The sequence below is a fragment of the Rhinopithecus bieti genome, unplaced genomic scaffold, assembly GCF_001698545.2.
Source record: "Rhinopithecus bieti isolate Rb0 unplaced genomic scaffold, ASM169854v2 scaffold_17010, whole genome shotgun sequence".
NCBI classification, from domain to species: Eukaryota; Metazoa; Chordata; class Mammalia; order Primates; family Cercopithecidae; genus Rhinopithecus; species Rhinopithecus bieti.
Window position 1 is genome coordinate 1,873,084 of NW_016808932.1, and position 24,587 is coordinate 1,897,670.

At 46.8% G+C, this 24,587-nt stretch overlaps 1 protein-coding gene and 1 pseudogene across 1 annotated transcript in view; both read left to right on the forward strand.

The window, feature by feature from the left end:
• NOS1 (nitric oxide synthase 1) overlaps positions 1–23,979 on the forward strand; it is a 140,919-nt gene extending 116,940 nt beyond the window's left edge. The window contains 8 exon segments of the mRNA XM_017887872.1: positions 253–427; positions 4,734–4,872; positions 5,485–5,563; positions 13,429–13,622; positions 16,046–16,215; positions 20,537–20,747; positions 21,408–21,495; positions 23,052–23,979. Of these exon segments, the coding sequence (XP_017743361.1) occupies positions 253–427; positions 4,734–4,872; positions 5,485–5,563; positions 13,429–13,622; positions 16,046–16,215; positions 20,537–20,747; positions 21,408–21,495; positions 23,052–23,259 (1,264 nt within the window). The 3' untranslated portion in view covers positions 23,260–23,979.
• LOC108539289 (transcription elongation factor B polypeptide 1-like) lies at positions 1,608–2,247 on the forward strand (annotated as a pseudogene).
• Positions 23,980–24,587: the final 608 nt, after the last annotated feature.

The window sequence follows — 24,587 nt, forward strand, 5'->3', positions numbered from 1 at the left end:
AGAGAGAGAGAGAGGTCTGTTGTCTCTTCCTCTTCTTATAAGGACACTAATCTTATCAGAACAGGGCTCTACCCTTATAACCTAATTTAACCCTAATTACCTCCTTAAAGGCCCTATCTCAAAATACAATTGTAAGGAGATTAGAGTTTTAATATACAAAATTTGGGGGGACACAGTTTAGCCCATTACACTAGACACTCCCCACATTCCCCACAGTCCCCTAGCATGAACATTCTGTTGTCCCCTTGACAGGTTCTCAGTGTTTGGTCTTGGCTCACGAGCGTACCCTCACTTTTGCGCCTTCGGACATGCTGTGGACACTCTCCTGGAAGAACTGGGAGGGGAGAGGATCCTGAAGATGAGGGAAGGGGATGAGCTCTGTGGGCAGGAAGAGGCTTTCAGGACCTGGGCCAAGAAGGTCTTCAAGGTAATCTAGATCTCATGGACCTACAGGGAGAAGTAATGCTCCCCACACCCCCAAAGACAGCACCTAAACCATCAAGAAGAGAATAAACTTGAGAGAACCCTTAGTACCTCTCCCATGTATCCAGCCAAAATACAGCTTTAAACAGCTCAGACAAATTTGGGTGTCCTGAAAGCACATATTTTCTACCCAGAATCCAACATTCTACATTATGGGAAAGGAGTTGGTCCATAAAAAAAATTATAGAGTTTTGGAATGTCAGGGCTGGGAGGAAGCCATCCCTCACTCACATTTGGTATACAGGTACACAGAAAAACATAGAGTTGGTCAATCAAACCAAACTTAAGATCTTGGCAGTCTACCAACTTTGACAAGCATACCCCTCTTGTGGTAGATCTTCACTGACCAATATGGTAGCCACTAGCCACACATAGCCATTTAAATCTAAACTTAAGCTAATTAAAATTAAATATGATGAATGGGTCAATAAAATGTGATACATCGATGCCATGGAATATTCTTCATCCATAAAAAATAATGAAGTGGTGATACATGCTACAACATGGATGGACCTTGAAAACTTTATGCTAAGTGGAAGAAGACAGTCACAAAAGAATATGTATTGCAGGATTCCATTTATATGAAATGTCCAGAATCAGAAAACCCATAGAGAGAGAAGGCAAGTTATTGGTTGCAAGGGGTTATGGGGATGGGAAATGGAAGTGACTACTAATAGATAAAAGAGTTTTTCAGTGTGGGGGGTGGGGGTGATGAGAATGTTCTGGAAGCAGATAGTGGGAAGGGTTGCATAACCTTGTGGACGTTCTACATGCCACAAAATTGTACATGTTTAAACAGTAAATTGTATGTTACATGAATTACATCTGTACCTATCTACACAGTTCAAAATTAAATAAGGCTGGACATGGTGGTTCATGCTTGTCATCCCAGCACATTGGGAGGCTGGGCAGGAGGATTGCTTGAGCCCAGGGGCTCAAGACCAGCCTGGGCAACATAGTGAGACCTCATGTCTTTAAAAAACTAATTAATTAATTTAATTTAATAGGTTTAAAATCCCATTCCTGACTTCCTCCAGACAGAAGGGAGTGACAGACTCTGCATCCCCACCTCACCAGGAAACTACTGAAGTTCCTGGGAAAGCAAAGTAGAATTCCATGAGAACATGATGGATGTAGAGGAGAAAGCCTATGGTGGCTGTGAAGTCCCTGGTACCATGCATGTCTAATTGATACCTTCTGAAGGTCAGGAATGTATTGTAAAAATAGAACATGTGCTAATATCAGGAACGATAAAAGCCATGTCGAGTGGCCCAGGTCAGTTTGCTGAGAATAAAACAAATGAAGTTAATTTGAGAGAGAGATTCCTATCCCTGTATTAACAAAAGTATACATGTTTTGTTTCGTTTTGTTTTGTTTTGTTTGTGAGACAGAATCTTGCTCTGTCGCCAGGCTGGAGTGCGGTGACACAATCTTGGCTCACTGCAACCTCCACCTCCTGGGTTCAATCTATTCTCCTGCCTCAGCCTCCCAAGTAGCTGGGACACTACAGGCACCTGCCGCCATGCCCAGCTAGTTTTTTGTATTTTAGTAGAGATGGGGTGTCACCGTGTCGCCCAGGGTGGTCGTGAGCTCCTGAGCTCAGTCAATCCGCCCCCCTGGGCCTCCCAAAGTGCTCCCAGGCATGGCACATAGTTTACATACAACGTTCACTACATTCACAGCTCCACTGAGATTCCAGAATCCCCAATTGTACCTGAAATCGCGCTGGAACTGCTGATGGCTGCGAACTTCCTAGATTGTTAAATAAAATAAATTATAATAAACTGCTATCTTTCTTCAGTATTAAAAAAAAAATTCCTTGACCGGGCGCGGTGGCTCAAGCCTGTAATCCCAGCACTTTGGGAGGCCGAGATGGGCGGATCACGAGGTCAGGAGATCGAGACCAGCCTGGCTAACAGGGTGAAACCCCGTCTCTACTAAAAAATACAAAAAAAACTAGCCGGGCGAGGTGGCGGGCGCCTGTAGTCCCAGCTACTCGGGAGGCTGAGGCAGGAGAATGGTGTAAACCCGGGAGGCGGAGCTTGCAGTGAGCTGATATCTGGCCACTGCACTCCAGCCTGGGCGACAGAGCGAGACTCCGTCTCAAAAAAAAAAAAAAAAAAAAAATCCCATTGCTTAGTTGCAGTAAGCAGGTAAGAATACACATTTTGCATTCTCAGTAGCCACAGGGGTAGGGATTACCATATTAGACGGTGTAGAACCTTTCCATCATGATAAGACATGCTATTGACCAGAGCTGTTTTAAATTTAAGGGCACAGGAGAATAAATGAACCATGCATGGCCTTCTATCTGCATATGAGGATGACTAAACTGACCATTCTAGGCTGGGAGGTGGTAATGAATGTAGACCCTGCCACTTTTACCCGTGCCATCCTAGCCTTGGAATGCATACTCATCAGCAACCCCGGGAGAAGAGTACTATGCAACCTTCTGTCATTTAGATGGCACTTTTCATCCTGAAAGCAAACGCAGGTAGAGAGTAAATGGGGAAGCTGAGGCCCCGGGCTGTGAGGATTTCCATGTGGGGAGGCAGTGTTTATCAGCCTGTTCCTGCATTTCCTCCCAGACAAGGAGAGTTGAAATAATGGCTTTTTATACCCATTGGGATAATTCTGTTGCTTGATTTCCATCAGTCAACCCTGACTGAGCAACCAGGAAGGAAGGCCTGTTAAAAGCCACTGTACCCTTTAGCTGTCAACCTCCTGTCCTCCCATCCCACCCCCAGCTCTGGCAACCACAAACCTACTTTCTGTCCCTGTAGATTTCCCTGTGCTGGACATTTCATATGAATGGAATCATAATGTGGTCTTTTGTGACTGACTTCTTTCACTTAGTATAATGTTTTCAAGGTTCATTCATGCCGTAGCATGTCTCAGAACTTCATCCTTTTCTATAGCCAAATAATATTCCATTGTATGGATGTGTCAAGTCTTGTTAATCCATTCATCCACTGATGAACATTTGGATTGTTTTAAAGTCAACATGAGGTCAAACAATGGTAAGAACTATTCCTAAAAATTATCATTATTTTGAATTATCTGTGGTTTTATCTTAAAAATAACTCAGGACATTGGCCGGGCATGGTGGCTCATGCCTGTAATCCCAGCATTTTAGGAGGCTGAGGCAGGCAAATCCCTTGAGGCCAGGAGCTCGAAACCAGCCTGGCCAACATGGCAAAACCCTGTCTCTACTAAAACTACAAAAATTAGCTGGGTGTGGTGGCACATGCCTGTAATCCCAGCTACCTGGGAGGCTGAGGCATGAGAATAACTTGAACCTGGGGAGGAGGTTGAGGCTGCAGTGAGCCAAGATCGCACCACTGCACTCCAGCCTGGGTGACAGAGTGAGATTCTGTCTTAAATAAATAAGGACAGCAATTCTTAGAATTGTTAAAATTGAAGAACAAGTGAGCTTGACCAAAAAAAAAAAAAAAGGAAAATGTATTTGCAGTCATCCAGACATTCAATATGCTCTGCCTTTATATAATTCTTAAATATTTAGAGGAAGATGGATTGGGAAATTCTGAGATGTTTACTTTCTTCTTTAATGTTAAACCTCTACACACATTAATTTTAGGAATAAATGACATAATAGAATTATGTCTTAAGTGCAGGTTAGGTCCTAAAGTCAATGGCAAATCTGACGTGTCCAGCACATCGCAGACACTCAAAATATATAGGATGGATGGATGGATGGATAGATGAATGGATGGATGCATGCATGCATGGAAAGGTACATGGATGGGTGGGTGAATGGATGGAAGAATGGATGCATGGAAAGATAGATGGATGGGTGGGTGGGTCGATGGGTAGATGGATGGAAGGATGGATGCATGGAAAGATGGATGAGTGCATGGGTAGATGGAAGGAAAGATGGGTGCATGGAAAGATGGATGGATGGGTGGGTGGATGGGTGGGTGAGTGGACAGATGGATGGATGGAAAGATACATGGATGGGAGGGTGAAAGGGTAGATGAATGGCAGAGTGGATGGGTGAATGGATGGAAGGAAGATAATGAAAGGGTAGAGTGAAGAAAGGAAGGGAAGGAGGGAAGAGTTACTGGATGGATAGATGAATGGATGGATGGATGAATGGATGGATGGATGGATGGATGGTTGGATAGATGGATGGGTGGGTGGATGTAGAGATACATGCCATGACTTGGAGCTGTTGGCGAGGAGATCCACTTGGCTGAAAGAGGTCACTGAAAGCCTTGTGTACACCACAGGCAGCCTGTGATGTCTTCTGTGTGGGAGATGATGTCAACATTGAAAAGGCGAACAATTCCCTCATCAGCAATGACCGCAGCTGGAAGAGAAACAAGTTCCGCCTCACCTATGTGGCCGAAGCTCCAGAACTCACGCAAGGTACCTCCCACCACCCTTCTAGGGAGGCATTCATGACAATGGGGGAAAGGCAGGCGATCTCACCTCCAGAAGGTGCTTAGGGAAGATAGGCTTCATTGCTTTGATCTCCCTTTAGTGCAGTCTTACCAAAATGAATACTTTGCTGCCCTCCCACACTCTGTAAAACAAGTACTGGGAAATGTCTCTCTCTCTCTCTCTCTCTCTCTCTCTCTCTCTCTCTCGTAATATACCATGTTCTTCCAAACCATCCTCTTCTCAACTTAATTCAACCAGATTTTCTTTTTGTTCTGCACTACCCACAACCACCTCACCCATCCCAACCAATGCCTGCCTCATCTCTTCCCTTCTGTCTCTCATTCTACTCCAGAGAACAGTAGAAGTGTCAGTAGAGGGTGAAGAAAATGCTGCAGTGTTTGTTTGTATTAATATTCTGAGAAAAGATCTCATTATGTTTCCCAGACTGGTCTTGAACTCCTGGCCTCAAGTGATCCTCCCACCTCAGCCTCCTAAGTAGTTTGGATTATGGGCGTGAGCCACCTTGCCCTGCCCGCCTGGGGAGTTTTTAATGGAACATTCAACACCTTCTCAGGAAGACTGTTTTTCTCCCCACAGGTCTATCCAATGTCCACAAAAAGCGAGTCTCAGCTGCCCGACTCCTTAGCCGTCAAAACCTCCAGAGCCCTAAATCCAGGTAGGAACATCTTGGTTCACTGGGTTACGCACCTATTCTCTCAAATGTCACCCACGATGAAGGACAAGCACTGTGGACTCCAAGGACTGGCTGTTTTCCAATCATTGCAAAGTGCCATAGAGACTCCCTTGCTGCTTTTTAGTGTCTGGAGTTCCTGCCTTCCTTTTGCCAAGCTCCAACCTGAAGGGCTGGGAAAAGGAGATGGTGTTGATCTCATGAAAAGAGGAAAGAAAAAGGTTTTCTGAGTAAGGTTTTTTTAACAGTGGACCACACCCCTTAGATTTGCTACACGTTCATTGTACCACAGCCTCTTAGCTGGAAATCACTTAGTCCAAGTATTTCCTATTGTGAATAATTTTTTTAATGTAGCTAAAAAGTGGCTACCCACACTCTGCTTAAATTTCTTTGGGTTTATGGGAGATAAAGTCCTAATTGTTAGAAATTAGCTTAATATCCAATATAACCAATATCTTTTTATCAAATATAACCAAAGCATGTCTTCCTAGCACTTTATTTTAAACTCAGTTTTACTCTCTGGTGACACCTAAGACAAGCTTCTTTCTTTCCAAATGAGAGACCTGGAAATAGCCGACGACGCTGACCAATCTCCTCTGGGGCCTGATTCCTTCAAGTCATTCTTTCTAAGACATGGTTTCCCAAGCCTCTGGCTTTAGTAAAAGGACACACTCTGTCCTGCTGGAAATGTCACTCTCACCTGGTCACAGTGCAGTGGAGAGTATGTGATCACTGCCAAATGTGCTGAGGTTATTATTACCATCACCAATTTGAACAGGACGCGCTAATGCCGCCTGAGATCTCAGGCGTGGTTCTAATGGCTGTTCTGCTTTTCCATTAAAAGCCGTCACTGCTGTTCTCAGACATCACGTCTTCTCAAAATCATCACACCAGGTCTGCTCATCTCTCTACTTGTATAAATAATTTTTCTAGCACTCATGAAAGTCTTTGCATAGATCCCTGTTGAATGGAATCTTTTTCTCTTTGTAGTTACAGCAGAAGAATCAAGAATGTTTTCAAGTCTTGATTCTTTGCCCAGCATAGTTCACTCTGCTGTGCTTGGTTCACTGGGTTACCCACCTCTGCTCCCAGGTGCCACCCACAAGAAAGGACAAGCTCTTGTTGATTCCAAGGGCTGACTGTTTTCCAGTCATTGCAAAGTGCCATAGAGACTCCCTTGCTGCTCTGGGAACAGAGGTGGGTAACCCGGTGAACTAAGCACAGCGCAGTGAACTATGCTATGCAAAGAATCGAGACTTGAAAAGATGTTCTGCTGTAACTAGAAAGTGAAAAACATTCCATTCAACAGGAACTAGTGCAAAGACCTTCATTAGTGCTAGAAAAATTACTTGGCCCAGCACGGTGGCTCACACCTGTAATCCCAGCACTTTGGGAGCCGAGGCAGATGGATCACGAGGTCAGGAGTTCAAGACCAGCCTGACCACCATGGTGAAACCCTGTCTTAACTAAAAATACAAAAATTAGCCAGGCATGGTTGTGGGGGCCTATAGTCCCAGCTACTCAGGAGGCTGAGGCAGGCGAATCGCTGGAACCCAGGAGGCGGAGGCTGCAGTGAGCTGAGATTGCACCATTGCACTCCAACCTGGGTGACAGAGTAAGACTCCATCTCAAAAAAAAAAAGAAGAAAAAAGAAAAAGAAAAATTACTTATACAAGTAGAGAGATGGATGGACAGACCCAGTTTGCTCAATTTGAGATGTGATGTCTAAGAGTAGTCTCTTGAGTTAAGCAGTTCTGGGTTCTAACCCCAGCTCTGCCATGCACTAGCTGTGCAGCCTTGGCTAAGTCATTTAGGTGGTCTGAGCCCCTGTCTCCTTACCTACAGAATAGGAATGATAGCTGTGAAGATTACTAATGTTTTTCTAGAGCTCTCTGTGTTCCAAGCACTGTGCTGAGTCCTCTGTCTAGGATCTTTCATAATTCTAACCAGCCTGGGAAGTAGGTGCTCTTATCATACACATTTTAAATAGGAACAATGACAACTAGAAAATACAAGTGACTTTCTCAAGGTCACACCGACCTGGTTATCTGACGCCAAAGTCAGTGTGCCAAATGGCTACACAGATGGCCTCACCAGCATTGCAAGGCTGCTAAGTATTAAAAATAAGCTACATAAAGCAACTAGCATATCATAGAGTCCCGTCAGTATTCCTTATCCATCCGTGCTTCATGTCACCTGCAAATTTAGTGTGCGTGCTTTCTATGTAATCTTCCAAACCTTTGATAAAAGTGATCAACAGAGCAGAGCCCCAGGGCTCTCATATTCCCTCTTAGATTCTCAAACATTAAAGAAATGGAGTGGGAAATTAATCTCTGAATAATTAGTTAAGTGCAATTCAGAGCATAATGGCCCCTGACATGGAGAGGGGCTCCGTATTTGAAATATATCTCTTACTACTTATTTTGGTCCTATGGGAAGGGATGATATAAGTAGCATTGCATGAGAAGGCCTAATAATCTACTGGAAATTTCTTTCAGCAACAAACTATGAAAGACCAGCTTACAGAATGTACTCCCAAAGCCATAGTACATAAGTAGCAAGGAAACTTGCAAATGTTTTGATGCTAAGTGAAACCAAAAGTCCCAAAATCAGCCCCCACCCCCGCCAATCCAGAGGAGGCACCTGACTCTAAGCTATGGGTCTAAAAGTGACTAGCAAGAGAATATTCCAAACAAGGTTAGAACTGGAGTGTAGAATTCAAATCAGTTATGAATTAGCACAAAAAGGACCCAGTCTTACCTCTGCATTTATCTCTTTAAAAGCATGTTCTCTATTTTCAAGCTTAAAGTGCTTTAAAAGCACTACCTATTTTCAAGCTTAATACCATTTCCAGCTTCATAAGGCTTATTTTAAAAGAAGAAAAGGATAATTGAGTGAAAAAGCATGACTCTCCCGTTTTCTCCTGCCCGAGGCTGAAGTTGGGCTGTCTGGCCCAAAAGGCCACGACCAAGATATCACTAATCCCCCTACGAGAGACCATTAATTGCAGGCAAAGTGCTTATGAGGAAGTAGGCAGCCTTTTGAGGATGATCCTTGAAAATCTAAAGAGAAAAGTGACCGCAGTCACCATCACAGCCTGGAAATAAATTTTCTAATGCACGTACAACAATTAGCAAATGACACAGAGGAGAGAGCATAATGGGTGGCTAATGTGTGGGGTGTAGATACCAAGTCCTAGAAATCAGGAGCAAGAGGGGAATGCAGGACTTGAGATGAACCTCTTAAGGGAGGGTGGGCTTTAGAAAGGCAGGAAAGAGGAGGGGGGTCCAGGAAGGAAGAACAGCAGAAGTTAAGGTCAGCACCGGGATGTCTGGGGAGAATGACAGACATTACAGTGGAGAGTTCTTGATCGGTAGAATGCTTCAGTCTCATCTCCCCTCGAGTAAAATAGCTTCTCTCCAGCCTTCCCCATCTCAACAGAGGACATCCATGTTTGGCTTCAGTCAAAACCTCCAGTGTCATCCTCATTGCTCTCTCCCTCTCCCCTAGGTCATGCAGTCTCTCAGCAGATGCCCTTGGCCTTGTCTTTCAACTACATCTCAGACCTACCACCTTGAGCAAAGCCATGGGCATCTCCGGTCTGAGTGACTGGAATACCCACCCAACTTGTCTCTTGGTGTCTAAGCTTTTCTCTAAAAACATCGGTTCCCAAAGAGCAGACAGAGGAATCTTTCCTTTCTTTCTTCTTTTTTTTTTTTTTTTTATTATTTTATTTTGTTTTATTTTTGAGGTTAACAGTACAAGTTTAATTGATGAAAGAAAGGGCCGGGTGCGGTGGCTCAGGCCTATAATCCCAGCACTTTGGGAGCCCAAGGCAGGCGGATCACAAGGTCAGGAGTTTGAGACCAGCCTGGCCGACATGGTGAAACCCCGTCTCTACTAAAAATACAAAAATTAGCTGGGCATGTTGGCAGATGCCTGTAATCCCAGTCACTCGGGAGGCTAAGGCAGAGGAATCACTTGAACCTGGGAGGCGGAGGTTGCTATGAGCCAAAATCGCACCACTGCTCTCCAGCCTGGGCAACAGAGTGAGACTCCATCTTAAAAAAAAAAAAAGCTCTCTGCTGAAGAGAGGGGTCCTGGAGAAATGGGTTGCCAGATCCACGGTGAAATGCAGGGGGGTTTGGGGAATTACAGATGCCTAGTGAGGAGGCAGAGTTTGATTTACATAGGACGCAAAATATTGGTTGGACCAGGCGTGCCATTTGCATAGGGTGCGAAAAACTGGTTTGGACTAGGTGTCCTACTTGTATAAGGTGTGAATTTCTGGCCACCCCCACCTTAATCTTTTACTATGGAAGCGGGTCCTCAGACAGAGGAATCTTTTAAAACCGTGAATTGAAGCCTATCACTCCCCGGCTTCACAGCCGCTGATGATCTACTGCTGGACTTCAGGAAACCTCCAAACTCCTTGCCATGACAGATCATCATGAGGCTCTTGTGATCTGGCCACTACTATTGTCCAAACAAACACTCCAGCCTTCTTTCCCTTCCTTGAACATGCCACCTTTTCTCTGCCTCTGGGCCTTTGCACGTGCTCTTCCCCATCCCTGGCATGCTGTGCTTGCAGGTCTTTGTATGTCTCTGCTTAAATGTCAAATCGCCAGAGAGGTCTCCCTGACTGTCCTATCAACATAGCCTTCTCCCCTCAACCCATCACCACCCACTCATCCACATCATCAACCCCGCCTGAGATCTTTTAAGTGACTTCTCGATGAGAATAGGGCACTTTGCTGTCCTTCCCCATCACTCTCTCACCAGTGCCTGGAACAGTGCTTGGCACGCAATGTACGGGTGTTGAATGAATGAACCTTGTTAACTTGAGCAGTTCACAGCTGACAAAATTTATCCTTTTCACTGAAGAATGCTCATTTTCTGGGTTTTTTTCCATTTAATGCTGGACATTAGCAAATTATTCTTTTATCTGCAAACCTATCATTGAGCCATCGTCAATCATGTGTGTGTGTGATGCTTCTGGATGTGGCTGGAAGTAAGTCACACAGAGGAGACACTCGGGGGAGAAGGAAATAGGGCCCAAATGGCGGCTACTGTTCCATTGCCTCTTCCCCTTCTCCCTGTACTTCTCATATGGCCCATATGTGTCCCAAGCTTTAAGAAAAAAATTAAAAAATAGGCCAGGCGTAGTGGCTCACACTTGTAATCCCAGCACTTTGGGAGGTTGAGGCGGGTGGATCACCTGAGATCAGGAGTTTGAGACCAGCTTGGCCATCATGGTTAAACCCTGTCTCTCCTAAAAGTACAAAAACTAGCCAGGCATGGTGGTGGGCGCTTGTAATCCCAGCTACTTGGGAGGCTGAAGCAGGAGAATCGCTTGAACCTGGAAGGTGGAGGTTGCAGTGAGCCAAGATAGCACCACTGCACTCCAGCCTGGGCAACAGAGAGAGACTCCATCTCAAAAAAAATAAAAATAATAATTTAAAAAAATGTTTAAAAATTCTCCACTTACAAAGCTCAGCAGAACTGAGATTTAAGACAATTGGTTTCTGAGCCAGTGCTATTCCCCAGAGGGTCGACTTCCCAGCAAAGCATCAAAGACCAGCCCACCAAGGTGCCCTGGGGCCCCGCGCCATTCAACGCCGGGGGTTCTCAGCAAGCACCCCCAAGCAGCATGCAGAGTCCCCTTGGTTAAACTCCCAGCAGGGCCAAAGCCTGGACCCACCTTCTAGCCCACAGGCCAGCCACTTTCCCATGCCTGCTCCTTGTCTGCACGGCCACCCTCTGCCTCGTTCAAGAGGACTTGGGAGGAGGTGGCTGTGCTTGTGAGCTAGCTCAGCAAGTTTGGGTCCTCTGCATTTCTATTTTGTACAAATCGTGATGATCTGGGAAGAAAGCGGGAATTGATTTGCGGGCCTTTCAAAGGCTTCCTTTGGGTAAACTTAGGAGGCTCCCAAATTAGAAACCCCACAGCGCCCCCTGCTGGCCCCGGCTTCCGCGATTTACTTCTTGCAGCTCTCTGGAGGTGATGTCTTTGCTCCCCAGGAACCAAAGACTGGTGTGAGCTCTGAGAAGGCTCAGTCGTGCAAGTTCCCAGACAGGGTAAGATCTGCCCAGGGAGGGACAGTGGGACTCCAGACCCTAATACTGCCATTCACAATTATGGTCGCTAAGTTCTCTGCTATGCTAAGGGCAGGGATGCCTTGCTTCAAGAAAATACTTGACACCGTTTCCTCACCCAAAATAATGTGCCCGCTCAACTCTTTTTAATAATGGTGGCTATTTGTAGCACAAAGGGGTTCTTGGTTGAGCCAAAAACTCCTTTAAATAGCGAGTCCCATTGGGCTATTCAAGTGTTGATTTACATACCATAGAGAATATAGAAACTTCATGTTGAATATCAAGCGTCTCTATCCACTGAAAACTCATTGGCAACGAAGAAAAAGCAGGTCTGAGAAAGCAATCGTAGCTCAAAGGGTGCAAAAGATTTGATTTATCCAAGTGCAGTTGATCCTAGAGTTTGCAGGTATTGTGTAAAATGCAGTATACTGTACTGAAAGGTTTTTGTGGGGTTCGTTTGTTTGTTTTTTGGGTGGCAGGGGGGATGTAGTCTCTCCCTGTTGCCCAGGCCAGAGTGCAGTGGTGTAGTTTCAGCTCACTGCAACCTCCACTTCCTGGGTTCAAGTGATTCTCCATCCTCAGCCTCCGGGATAGCTGGGACTACAGGCGCGTGCCACAATGCCCAGCTAATTTTTGTGTTTTTAGTAGAGATGGGGTTTTGTCACGTTGGCCAGGCTGGTCTCAAACTCCTGACTTCAGGTGATCCGCGCATCTCCACCTCCCAAAGTGCTGGGATTACAGGTGCGAGCCACTGCGCCTGGCCTGTACCGAAACTTTTTAAAGGACCAGAATAATCACATTCTGAGTTTATTCTTGAAAGCTGTTGGATTAGCATAGCCCTCCTGAACCTGAAACACAAAAATCAATGCAGAAAGGTTATAACCCGGTAGGCATCAGTGAGTTTCCTTCTGTGTTGTCTTTTTAGATCTCTCAATTTTGTGGTATTGATGAGTTTATGCATAGGAGGAACCCAAGCTTAAAGCCAAGTCTTTTTTCCTTTACCATTACAACATGAGGAACCCTGGTTGGCAAAGGCGCTGGGGCTTGCAATTCCTAGGAGATGTAGAATTTCACAGATTGGGAATACCACAGTCTGTGATCCCAGTGAAGTGCTAGACACTGAGAGAACCCCTATTAGTACTGAGAATGGGGTGCTAGAATCCAAAAGAAGGGAGTTGAGAAGGAGAGAGTGAGTAGTTACGCCCAATACTGCTTCCAGATCCAGATGAACCCTAGGAAGCAGCCATTGGATTTGCAGTGAGGAGTTCACTGGTGACCTTGATGAAAAGCCTCAGTGTAGAATGATGGCTGAGCACTGTGGCCCTTACCTGTAATCCTAGCACTTTGGAAGGCCGAGGTGGGAAGATTGCTTCAGCTCACAAGTTTGAGACCAGCCTGGGCCACATAGGGAAATTCCATCTGTACAAAAAATTCCAAAATTAGCCAGGCATGACAGTGCCTGCCTGTAGTCCCAGCTGCTTGGGAGGGCTGAGGTGGGAGGATCGTTGAGCTTGGGAGATAGAGGCTGCAGTGAGCCATGATCGCACCACTGCACTCCAGCCAGGGCGACAGAGCAAGACCCTATCTCACCATAATAATAATAGAATGATGGGGGAATAGGCTTGGTTAGCACAGGCCCCAACAAGAATGGAAGGAGGAGAACTGCAGCCAACAGGGACAGACAGAAGAGCCAAAAAAAAAGGAGGAAGTAGCTGCTGGCCCTTGTCCTATGATTCCTCTGCAATTTCCTGCAGTCGGTCAACTATCTTCGTGCGTCTCCACACCAACGGGAGTCAGGAGCTGCAGTACCAGCCTGGGGACCACCTGGGTGTCTTCCCTGGCAACCACGAGGACCTCGTGAATGCCCTGATCGAGCGGCTGGAGGACGCACCCCCTGTCAACCAGATGGTGAAAGTGGAGCTGCTGGAGGAGCGGAACACGGCTTTAGGTAACATTCCCAGGGGCCCTTCCCTGCTCTAGGGAGCTGCAGAGGCAGTGGGTGTCTGGAGAAGAAGAGACCCGTTCTTCCCAATCACCAGTCCAGGCAGGAGAGTGGGTCTCTGTTGCTAGCAGCCGATGAGACTGAAGATTTTCTCCTTTCTCATGGCTGATCAACCTTGGGCCAACCAGCTGAGCAAATAAATGCGCATGGTGCCAGGCCATCGATGGCTCACCATTGGGAGAAGGGGGCTGCTACCTTCCTTCATTGACTAGACACGGATGTTAGCAGTAGCCACTCTTCACTTTCCAGGAAAGTGAAAATCTCTACCCCTCAGGAAAATCTCTAGTACCCCATTGCCCACCAGGTAAATAACATCTGAAGTCTGATCCTGCCTCCTCTTAGAATCAAAAGGTACTATAGGAAGCTCGATGGCCAACTAGGGATTGAGCCCACATGTTTTACCTCATTAGATCAAGTTCTCGCCTGCTTAAGTGTCCATCCTTGACATTCATATTGAAGAACTTTCAAAGGCAAATCGGTCCCAGTGCTTCATCCAGGAGCACAGGTGAGCTCAAGGGTCAGGTACAAGGAACTGCAGTGACCTTACCTGGCAGACTAATACAGGACTGTCACTTTTACAAAAGAGCTAGGATGTAAAGTCAGGATAGAATGTGAAAGTAGCATATCGTCAAAGCCCTGCTGAAAACCTCTCAGGAAGACACTAATTTAGAGAGACATACCCTCTTTTTTTTTTTTTTTTTGAGACAGAGTTTTGCTCTTGTTACCCAGGCTGGAGTGCAGTGGCACAATCTTGGCTCACTGCAACCTCCGTCTCCCAAGTTCAAGCGATTCTCCTGCCTCAGCCTCCTGGGTAGCTGGAATTACAGGCGCATGCCACCATACCAGCTAATTTTTTGTATTTTTAGTAGAGATGGGGATTTCATCATGTTGGCCAGGCTGGTCTCAAACTCCTGACCTCAGGTGATCCACCCATCTTGGCCTCCCAAAGTGCTGAGATTACAGGCATGAGCCACCACACCCGGCTGAGACATGCCCTCTCTTAATAAATCCTGGCTGAGTGAGGTGGCTGACGCCTATAATCCCAACACTTTGGGAGGCTGAGGCAGGCAGATCATTTGAGCCCAGGAGTTTGAGACCAGCCTGGGAACATGGTGAAACTGCATCTCTACAAAAAAAATACAAAAATTAGCCAGGCATCAAGCCGGGTGCAGCAGCTCATGCCTGTAATCGTAATCCCAGCACTTTGGGAGGCCGAGGCGGGTGGATCACCTGAAGTCAGGAGTTCGAGACCAGCCTGGCCAACATGGCAAAACCCATGTCTACTAAAAATACAAAAAATTAACTGAGCATGGTGGCACATGTCTGTAATCCCAGCGACTCAGGAAGCTGAGGCAGGAGAATCGCTTGAACCCGGGAGGCAGAGGTTGCAGTGAACCAAGATTGCACCATTGCACTCCAGCCTGGGTGACAGAGCGAGACTCCATCTAAAAAAAAAAAAAAATTAGTGGGGCATGGTGGCTCACATCTATAGTCCCAGCTACTCAGGAGCGTGAGGTGGGAGGATCACTTGAGCCCAGGAGTTCAAGGCTACATTGAGCTGTGATTGCACCACTGCACTGTAACCTGGGCAACAGAGTGAGACCCGGTCTAAAAAAGTAAATAAATAAAATAAAATAAATCCAACCCAGACAATACTTCCTCTATGTTGAAATAGAGCTTTTTATTTGAGATTGAACCCCTGATGGAGAAGAGGCTTATATTTAGGGACATATTGGAGGAAGAGTAGGGAGTACAATATAGTAGTCAGAACAAGGTCTGAAGCCACACTGCCTGACTTCACGCTTATGAGCTGTGTGACCTCGGGCAAATTTCTTAATCTCTCTATGCTTCTATTTTTCTCAGTGGGGAGAAGAATAACACTGTCTTGGATTGTTGTGATGATTAAATGAATTAATATAAAATGCTAATGATAGTACTCGGCATATAGAATGTGCTAGATAAGTGTTAGTGTTTATAATGACAAACACTAACATCCCATTCAGGGGGTGAGAGGCTGATACTGTGCCATGATACATGGGGCCGAAATAGACTTATCTCTGTCACGCACAGCTGGGGGCTTGTTGTATGGAACACCAGTGGACTATGTCATGCTATTTTAATATTTTTCTCCTCTCTTCATGTATTTTCTTAATTTTGGATTCATTTGCCTAATTAATTTTGGATTTCCTTCTTGCACACATGAAATCCCCTGGATTCTGGGCATGGAAGGTGGAGAGCTAGAAGGTTGCTTGGCTCTGGAGCCACCCTCCTCACCTGGCCCCGTCCTCTGCTCCAGGAGCAGACCTGAACCCCCGACTTAGACTCAAGCCCTCCCACACCCACCTCTCACCCGCCTTGTACCTCCACAGGCGTCATCAGTAACTGGACAGACGAGCACCGCCTCCCACCCTGCACCATCTTCCAGGCCTTCAAGTACTACCTGGACATCACCACGCCACCAACGCCCCTGCAGCTGCAGCAGTTTGCCTCCCTAGCCACCAACGAGAAGGAGAAGCAGCGTCTGCTGGTCCTCAGCAAGGTGGGTCCTCAGGCTTTGCACAACCCTAGGGAGCGCCTTTCACCTCCTTGTCATTGAAGAGTTGAAAACTGTTATTACCTGGCTTCCAGCAGATGGCAGTCTTGAGCCAAGGGAGCCATTATTTGCTGTAGGTCGCCATATTGGCTGGTCCAATGTGGCTGGTCTGCCCCCAGTTCTAAGGCCTGGCAGAGCAAGAGTGACTCCCTTGAATCAAACAGTTCCCTGGCTACAACTGAAATTGCTATTCTTTCAGTCTTCCTTTGGAACCTTGGGCTTCCACTAGTGCCATCTTAGCCCATGCTTAGGAGAAAAAGAAACAGGATCTCACCATGCCTTGGTTTAAAGATAAGGTTTTTTCTTGTTTGTTGCTTTTTAAATTTTTATGGGTACTTGGTAGGTGTATGTATTTATGGGGTACATGTGATATTTTGATACAGGTATATAATGTGTAATAATCGCATCAGGGCAAAGGGGGTATTCATCCCCTCAAGCATTCATCATTTCTTTGTGTTGGAAACCTTCCAATTCCACTCTTTTAGTTATTTTTAAATACATAAGGAATTATTGTTGACAATAGTCACCTTGTCTAGATCTAGGAAATACTAGATTTTTTTTTTTTTTTTTTTTTTTTTTTTTTTTTTTTTGTCACTGAGACAGAGTCTCACTCTCTAGCCCAGGCCGGAGTGCCATGTGGCACAATCTCGGTTCACTGCAACCTCCATTTCCCAGGCTCAAAGGATTCTCGTGCCTTAGCCTCCCGAGCAGCTGGAATTATAGGCACCTGCTACCATGGTCAGCTAATTTTTGTAGTTTTTTCTTTAGTAGAGATGGAGTTTCACCATCAAATTCCTGACCTCAGGTGATCCACCCACCTCAGCCTCCCAAAAGTGCTAGGATTAAAGGCATGAGCCACCACACCTAGCCTAGATCTTATTCCTTCTATCTAACTGTATTTTTGTGCCCATGAACCATCTCCACTTTCCCCCACCCCTCCCCACTACCCTTCCCTGCACTGGTAGCGCTCCTTCTACTCTCCGTCTTTATGACTTTATTTGCTTCTAGTTTTTGGCTCCCACAAATGAGTGAGAACATGCAAAATTTGTCTTATTGTGCCTGGCTTCTTGCGCTTAACATGATGTCCTCCAGTTCCATCCATGTGGTTGCTATGATGAGCTTTTGCCAATGCAGAGGAGCTGCAGGTGGGACTACTAGAGATCAGAGGTCTTTGATTGTAAAATGAACCAAACGTAGCCTCTACTACCTTGCTTGGAAATCCTGGGACCACCTGCCCCAGCCCGCTGCAAAGCCTTGCTCAGTGAAAATTCTACCCAGGAGAACGGCCCACGCTGCTCCCAATGGGGGCTCCTTCCCAGAAAGCAAGCCCCGAGCACAGGATGGCTTAGCTTTCTTCTGCCGTCCAGGAGAGGGGATTGAATGGCGGGCAGCAAGGAAGAGGCTAATTAGCGAGTGCGTAGTATTTAGAAATATGAAAATAAATACCAGAAGGAACACCTAAAGAGCTGTAAGTAGTTACCTCCGGGGAGTTGGAAGCAGATGGCAGAGGTAGAACAGGAGACCATTATTTTTAATCATAAACTTTGCAAAGTTATTTAACTTTTTAGACTATCTGCAAGTATAATTTTGATTTAAAACTTTTAATTAATGGGGGAGGGTGGCTGATAGGAAGAAGGACCGTAGATTGCACTGTTGGTACCTTATTAGATTGCACTGTTTTTACCTTATTTCAAGTAGAATTTGGGCACAGTGGCTCGTGCCTGTAATCCCAGCACTCTGGGAGGCAGAGATGGGAAGATTGCTTGAGGCCAGGAGTTTGAAACCAACCTGGGCAACATAGACCCCATCTCTACAAAAAAATTAAATTAGCTGGGCATCATGGCACATGCCTGTAGTCCTAGCTACTCAGGAGGCTAAGGTGGGAGGATCACTTGAGCCCAGGAGTTCGTGGCTATGGTGAATCATGATCTTCCAACTGTACTCCAGCCTGCGTGAAAGAGCAAAACCCCATATGTATAAATAAATAAATAAATAACTAGGCTGGGCGCGGTGGCTCACGCCTGTAATCCCAGCACTTTGGGAGGCCGAGGCAGGCGGATCACCTGAGGTCAGGAGTTCGGAACCAGCCTGGCCAACGTGGTGAAACCCTGTCTCTATTAAAAATGCAAAAATTAGCTGGGCCTGGTGGTGGGCACCTGTAATTCCAGCTACTCAGGAGACTGAGGTAGGAGAATTGCTTGTACCCAGGAGATGGAGGTTGCAGTGAGCCAAGATCATGCCACTATACTCCAGCCTGGGTGACAGAGCAAGAATCTGTCTCCAGATAGATAGATGATAGATAGATAGATAGATAGATAGATAGATAGATAGATAGATAGAATTTGATATAACCCATGTGTATTAGTTCATTTATTCCAAAAAGTGCAGACTTCAAGACAGGATTAAATGAGCAAGGATTTTTATTAGGGGAAACACTTGTGTGACAGAAAGTAGAAAGGGATCAGATAAGGCTGGGAGAACCATCAGACCTCAAAACAAATCTAACCCCAACCAAAGGAAAAGGAAGAAAGGTGGGACGAGAACGTTCTAGACTGCATTGCAGTTTAAGGAAGGCCCAGCAAGGTCCTTGAGGAGTCCTGGAGGCTCCTGTGCTTGGTCATTGGCAGGGAGCAGCCTGCGGGAAGCCAGGCCTGGCACCAACAGGGTGATGGATGTCAGTTTCCGGTAATGTCAGTTTCAAAGAGTTGAGAGGCCAGGACTCTTTGTCCATTTTACTCCTGCAACTGCAGGCCAGTCAGGCTGGAGGTCTGAGAAGCACGATGTCAAGGATGCCATCACCTATTAATAAAGCCAGAACAGGCCGGGCGCTGTGGCTCACGCCTATAATCCCAGCACTTTGGGAGGCCGAGGTGGGCAGATCACAAGGTCAGGAGGTTGAGCCCATCCTGGCTAACATGGTGAAACCTCGTCTCTACTAAAAATACAAAAAATTAGCTGGACGTGGTGGCGGGCGCCTGTAGTCCCAGCTACTCAGGAGGCTGAGGCAGGAGAATGGCGTGAACCCCGGGAGGCTGAGCTTGCAGTGAGCCAAGATCATGCCACTGCACTCCTTCCTGGGCAGCAGAGTGAGACTCCATCTCAAAAAAAAAAAAATTTTTTTAAATAAAAAATAGATAAATAAATAGGACCAGGACAGTCTTTAGGAACATGGGGAAAATCTTTGTTACACAGTGCACTGGCACGCTGGTCTCAGAAACTGAGCTTTCTGTTCCAGCAATCAGAGACTGCCTAGGGCATCTTCTGAGATTAAGGAAAAATAACTCCAGAGCTCCAGAGAGTTCCTCTGTTGCCTGGTTACAGCTGGGCTTTGCTGTCAACACGTCCCCAAACATGGTCCTCCACACACCCTAACCTGATTTTTCCGGGGCTGTCACTCACCATCATGAACATGACCCAAGCTCTCCAAAGATGCATCTCCAGATTCTGCAACCAACAAATCACAGGTCTCCACTGAATGCTGCCACTCACCGCGTGTCATGGCTCACTTCCATAGTGCGTCACTCTTGACTTCAAGAGTGTGTAGTGACTAGGAACACAGATTCTGAAGACACACCGTCTAAAGCAAGGCTCAGTGTCACCCAGCATCACCACCTAGTAGCCATAGGACCTCTATGACCCTCAGTTTCCTCATATATAAAATGGGGAAACAGTAATACCTATTTCATAAGGTCTTCATGAGAATCAAAACTTAGCACAGAATAATTGCTATTCAAGTGTTAACTGTTATTGCTCTTTTTTTCTTTATTTTTCTTTTCTTCTCTTTGTCTTTTTCTTTCCTTCTCCTTCCTTCCTTCCTTCCTCGCTTGCTTCCTTCCTTTTTCTCTCTCTCTCTCTCTCTCTCTCTCTTTCTTTCTTTCTGTCTGTCAACAGGGTCTCACTCTGTCACCCAGGCTGGAGTGCAGTGGTGTGATCCTAGCTCACTGCAGCCTCAAGCACCTGAACTCAAGCAGTCCTCCCACCTCAGCCTCCCAAGTAACTGGGGTACTGCAGACATCCACCATCACATCCAGCTAATTTTTCTTAAATTTTGTAGAGACAGGGTCTTACTATGTTTCCCAGGCTGGCCTTGAACTCCTAGTCTCAGGTGATCCTCTCTCCTCGGCCTCCCAAAGCACTGTGATTACCAGCATGAGCCACCACACCTGCCAACTGTTACTTTCACTTTGCTTTCTTGGACCCCCTCAGGTCCTCATGGGAACTATGTGGCAGCTGGGTTCAAGCTTGTCTGTCGGTCTCCTTGGCACAGGGTTTGCAGGAGTACGAGGAATGGAAATGGGGCAAGAACCCCACCATCGTGGAGGTGCTGGAGGAGTTCCCATCCATCCAGATGCCGGCCACCTTGCTCCTGACCCAGCTGTCCCTGCTGCAGCCCCGCTACTATTCCATCAGCTCCTCCCCAGACATGTACCCTGATGAAGTGCACCTCACTGTGGCCATCGTTTCCTACCGCACTCGAGGTGGGCGGAGGCACTGGGAGAGCCTCCTCGGCTGCATTTTCCCCCAGGGGGCTTCTGGAGGGCTCCCTAAACCACTGCCTGCAGGCTAAATCCCAAATCCCTGGGAAGAGACTCACCCCCAAGACCAGAAAACTGGGGGAAGAAGCAGCAGGTGAACCGTCCCCTGATGCAGAGCCAAGCCTGAGCAGAATTAGGAAAGAGGCAAGACGTGTATTTGCAATGGCGCTCCCTCATATCCCCAAAGTACCAACTAGAACAAGCCACCACCACTCATTCCCTGGGAGAGCGCTCTGCTGTATCATGCCCAGCTGGTTGTAAGTCAGATAACCCAAGCTCTGCCCTGTCTTTTTCCTCCTAGATAAAGTAATTAAAATGCACAGTGCCCATCCCAGGAGTCCAGCAAGCCACCAAAAGCACCCTTCAATAGGGAAGGATTTGAATCCGACCCACCCCTCACCAGTAGAACCCTGGGTGGTTGCACAGGCACGAAGTCACCCCAGCTATACCGTTTCCTCTTGCCCTTCAGAGGAAAGGATCCTGGGGAGGAATTCCAAAGGATAAACTTGGCACTGGGCCTGTGAGCATTTTGCATTGGAGGGAGGAGGGGAGGCCGTGCTTCGGAGCAGTGGGTGGCCCTGACTGCTTTGGTTATTCTGCTAGATGGAGAAGGACCAATTCACCACGGCGTGTGCTCCTCCTGGCTCAACCGGATACAGGCTGACGAAGTGGTCCCCTGTTTCGTGAGAGGGTGAGTAATAAGTGGAGAAAAATGAGCAGTCATCTCAAATCTGCATATTGATGTCGCAAGTTGGACCAGTCTGAAAGGTTCTAGAGAGATGATTGGGTGGCACACAATGGAGACCAATGTCCTGTGTCTCTCTTAGTTGTTAAGGAAACAAGATCAGAGCAGCACAGCAAGCTAGGCAAGTCCTCTGGTCAATGTCAAGTCAATGCGACACACATTTCACTTGGGCGTGTACTGGGCTAGATGCTGGAGCTATGGGGGAAAACCCTGCAAATGCAGTCTCCGCCTTCATGGACTGTATGGGCTAGTTTAAATTCTAGCCAAATTCTGCTGGTCACTCCCAATCAGTCCCAGTTTCCTAACGATGGAAAAAATCCAATCACCCCCATTCATTGGCGTCTTTCCTCCCAAACTCAGCTTTAAAGGCTATAGCTGATCTTAGACCAGTTATAGTTAACCTGTTTTGTCGATCAATAACTTCTCTACCTGAACAGTGGCTTTAGCCAATCCTTTTTCTCAACCATTGAGGTTAGAATGTTCACAATATGGTCCATGTGCCATTGATAATGATCCAAATATCATTGACATCAGAGTCCTCTGTGGTGTTTCAGACATAGAGTCCTGAGCCCAGATGTACTGCATGGCCCAGGAATCTGCGTCTTGAACATCCCCAGGTGATTCTTTTACGCACTGAAGTCTGTGACTCCTTGATTTAAAGATTTCATGTTGGTTAAACCAGTGGCTCTGGGCCGGACGCGGTGGCTCATGCCTGTAATCCCAACACTTTTGGAGGCCAAGGCAGGCAGATCACTTGAAGTCAGGAGTTTGAGACCAGCCTGGCCAACATGGCGAAACCCCATCTCTGCTCAAATACAAAAACAAAAGTAGCCGAGGGTGGTGGCAGGCGCCTGTAATCCCAGGTGCTTGGGAGGCCGAGGCAGGAGAGTCGCTTGAACCTGGGAGGTGGAGGTTGCAGTAAGCCAAGATCACACCACTGCACTCCAGCCTGGGTGACAGAGTGAGACTCCACCTCAAAAAAAAAAAGAAAGAAAGAAAAGAAAAAAGAAAAAAAAATGGTGGCTCTCAAACCAGGGTGATTTTTGCAGCGCCCCACCCCATCCCTGCCACCCAGGGACATTTGACAAAGTCTGAAGACATTTTGGGTTGTCACAACTCACGTGTGCTCCTGGCACCTCGTGGGTGGAAGCCGGGGATGTTGCTCGATACCCTGCAATGCACAGGACAGTGCCACGACCAAGGAGGTCCACCCCCAAGTCTCAGTGGTGCCAGTGTAGAGATACTCTGGGTTGAATTTGCTGAGCCCAGCAGTGAGAAGAATTGGGGAATGGAGGAATAGCCAGACCCTGAGGACCTCCCATTTTTGGAATTCCCCTAATCGGTGAGATTCCCACCCTGAAAAGGGACACCTGGCCCCGGCTGAAGAGCTGTAAGTCTCATTGTATGTCTACTGAAGATGGCCACCTGGTCTACCTAAGATTCAGTTGTTCTTGATTGAATTTGACCTCTGCAAGACTTCTGACCCCCTCTTCCTTGCCCAGAGCACCCAGCTTCCACCTGCCCCGGAACCCCCAAGTCCCTTGCATCCTTGTTGGACCGGGCACCGGCATTGCGCCTTTCCGAAGCTTCTGGCAACAGCGGCAATTTGATATCCAACACAAAGGTGGGTTACAGTCCAGCGGCTGCCTGCTTCCCACCCCCAGACCTGGGGAGCTCCAGCTGTGTCTCAGCAGCCCTAGAGAACAGTGAGGGTGTCTCTCCATGGCGTCACTGCCTCAGAAAAGCCGGGGCATGGAGCACTAGCCTGACCCACAGGTGAAGTTCATCGTGTCATCCAAACAGCCTGTCCCAGGGGCCTGAAATTCCAGGCCCAGAGGACATTTCTTTGACTGTTAAGATGTGATCCCTTCAAAAAAATAATCCAATAGCCTGGAAAAGGTAGATGTTAGTCCTTATCAAATGGCTATGCTTATGTAATTATTGCAAAGACTGTTATTCAAGAGCAAGTGCTGTGTGAAAGACACAGCAGATCAGCTTTGGCAGGAGAAAGAAACCCAAATTGTGGCATGCGTTAAACAAGGATTTATTGAGCACCTAATAAGTGCCAAACACTATTGGAGGTGTTGGAGCATAGCAGTGAACAAGAGAGAAAAACAACTAAAATAGAAATGAAAACCTTTCCATTGATTCGAGGGATGATTACAAAACAAATCAATCAATCAATCAGTCAGTAAAACTTGCCCCGTGGAACTGTCATTTTAGTGGAATAGCTAACATTTATAAAGTACTTGCCAGGTATCAGGCAGAGTTGTAATGTTTCACATTCATTTCTCAACAACAGTCCTGTTATTTCCATTTTGCAAATAGGAAGCAGAAGCTTAGAAAGTTGAGTACATTGTGGCTGGATGCAGTGGTTCACGCCTGTAATCCCAGCACTTTGGAAGGCCAAGGCAGGTGGATCACTTGAGGTCAGGAGTTCCAGACCAGACTGGCCAACATGGTGAAACCCTGTCTCTACTAAAAATACAAAATTAGCCAGGCATGGTGGCGCACATCTGTAATCCAAGTTACTCAGGAAGCTGAGACAGGAGAATCACTTGAACCTGGGAGGCAGAGGTTGCAGTGAGCCAAGATAGTGCCATTGCACTCCAACTTGGGCAGCAAGAGTGAAACTCTGCAGGTTTCACTCTGCAGGTTGCAGTGAGCCAAGATCACACTACTGCACTCCAGCCTGGGCGACATAGTGAGACTCCATCTTAATAATAATAGTAATAATAAAAAGAAAAAGGCCAGGCGCAGTGGCTAACGTTTATTTATCCCAACACTTTGGGAGGCCAAGGCAGGCGGATCACGAGGTCAGGAGTTTGAGGCCAGCCTGGCCAACACAGTGAAACCCCGTCTCTACTAATAATACAAAACTTAGCCAGGCATGGTTGCAGGCGCCTGTAATCCCAGCTACGCGGGAGGCTGAGGCAGGAGAATCGGTTGAACCCAGGAGGCGGAGGTTGCAGTGAGCCGAGATCGTGCCACTGCACTCCAGCCTGGGTGACAGAGCAAGACTCCATCTCAAAAAAAAA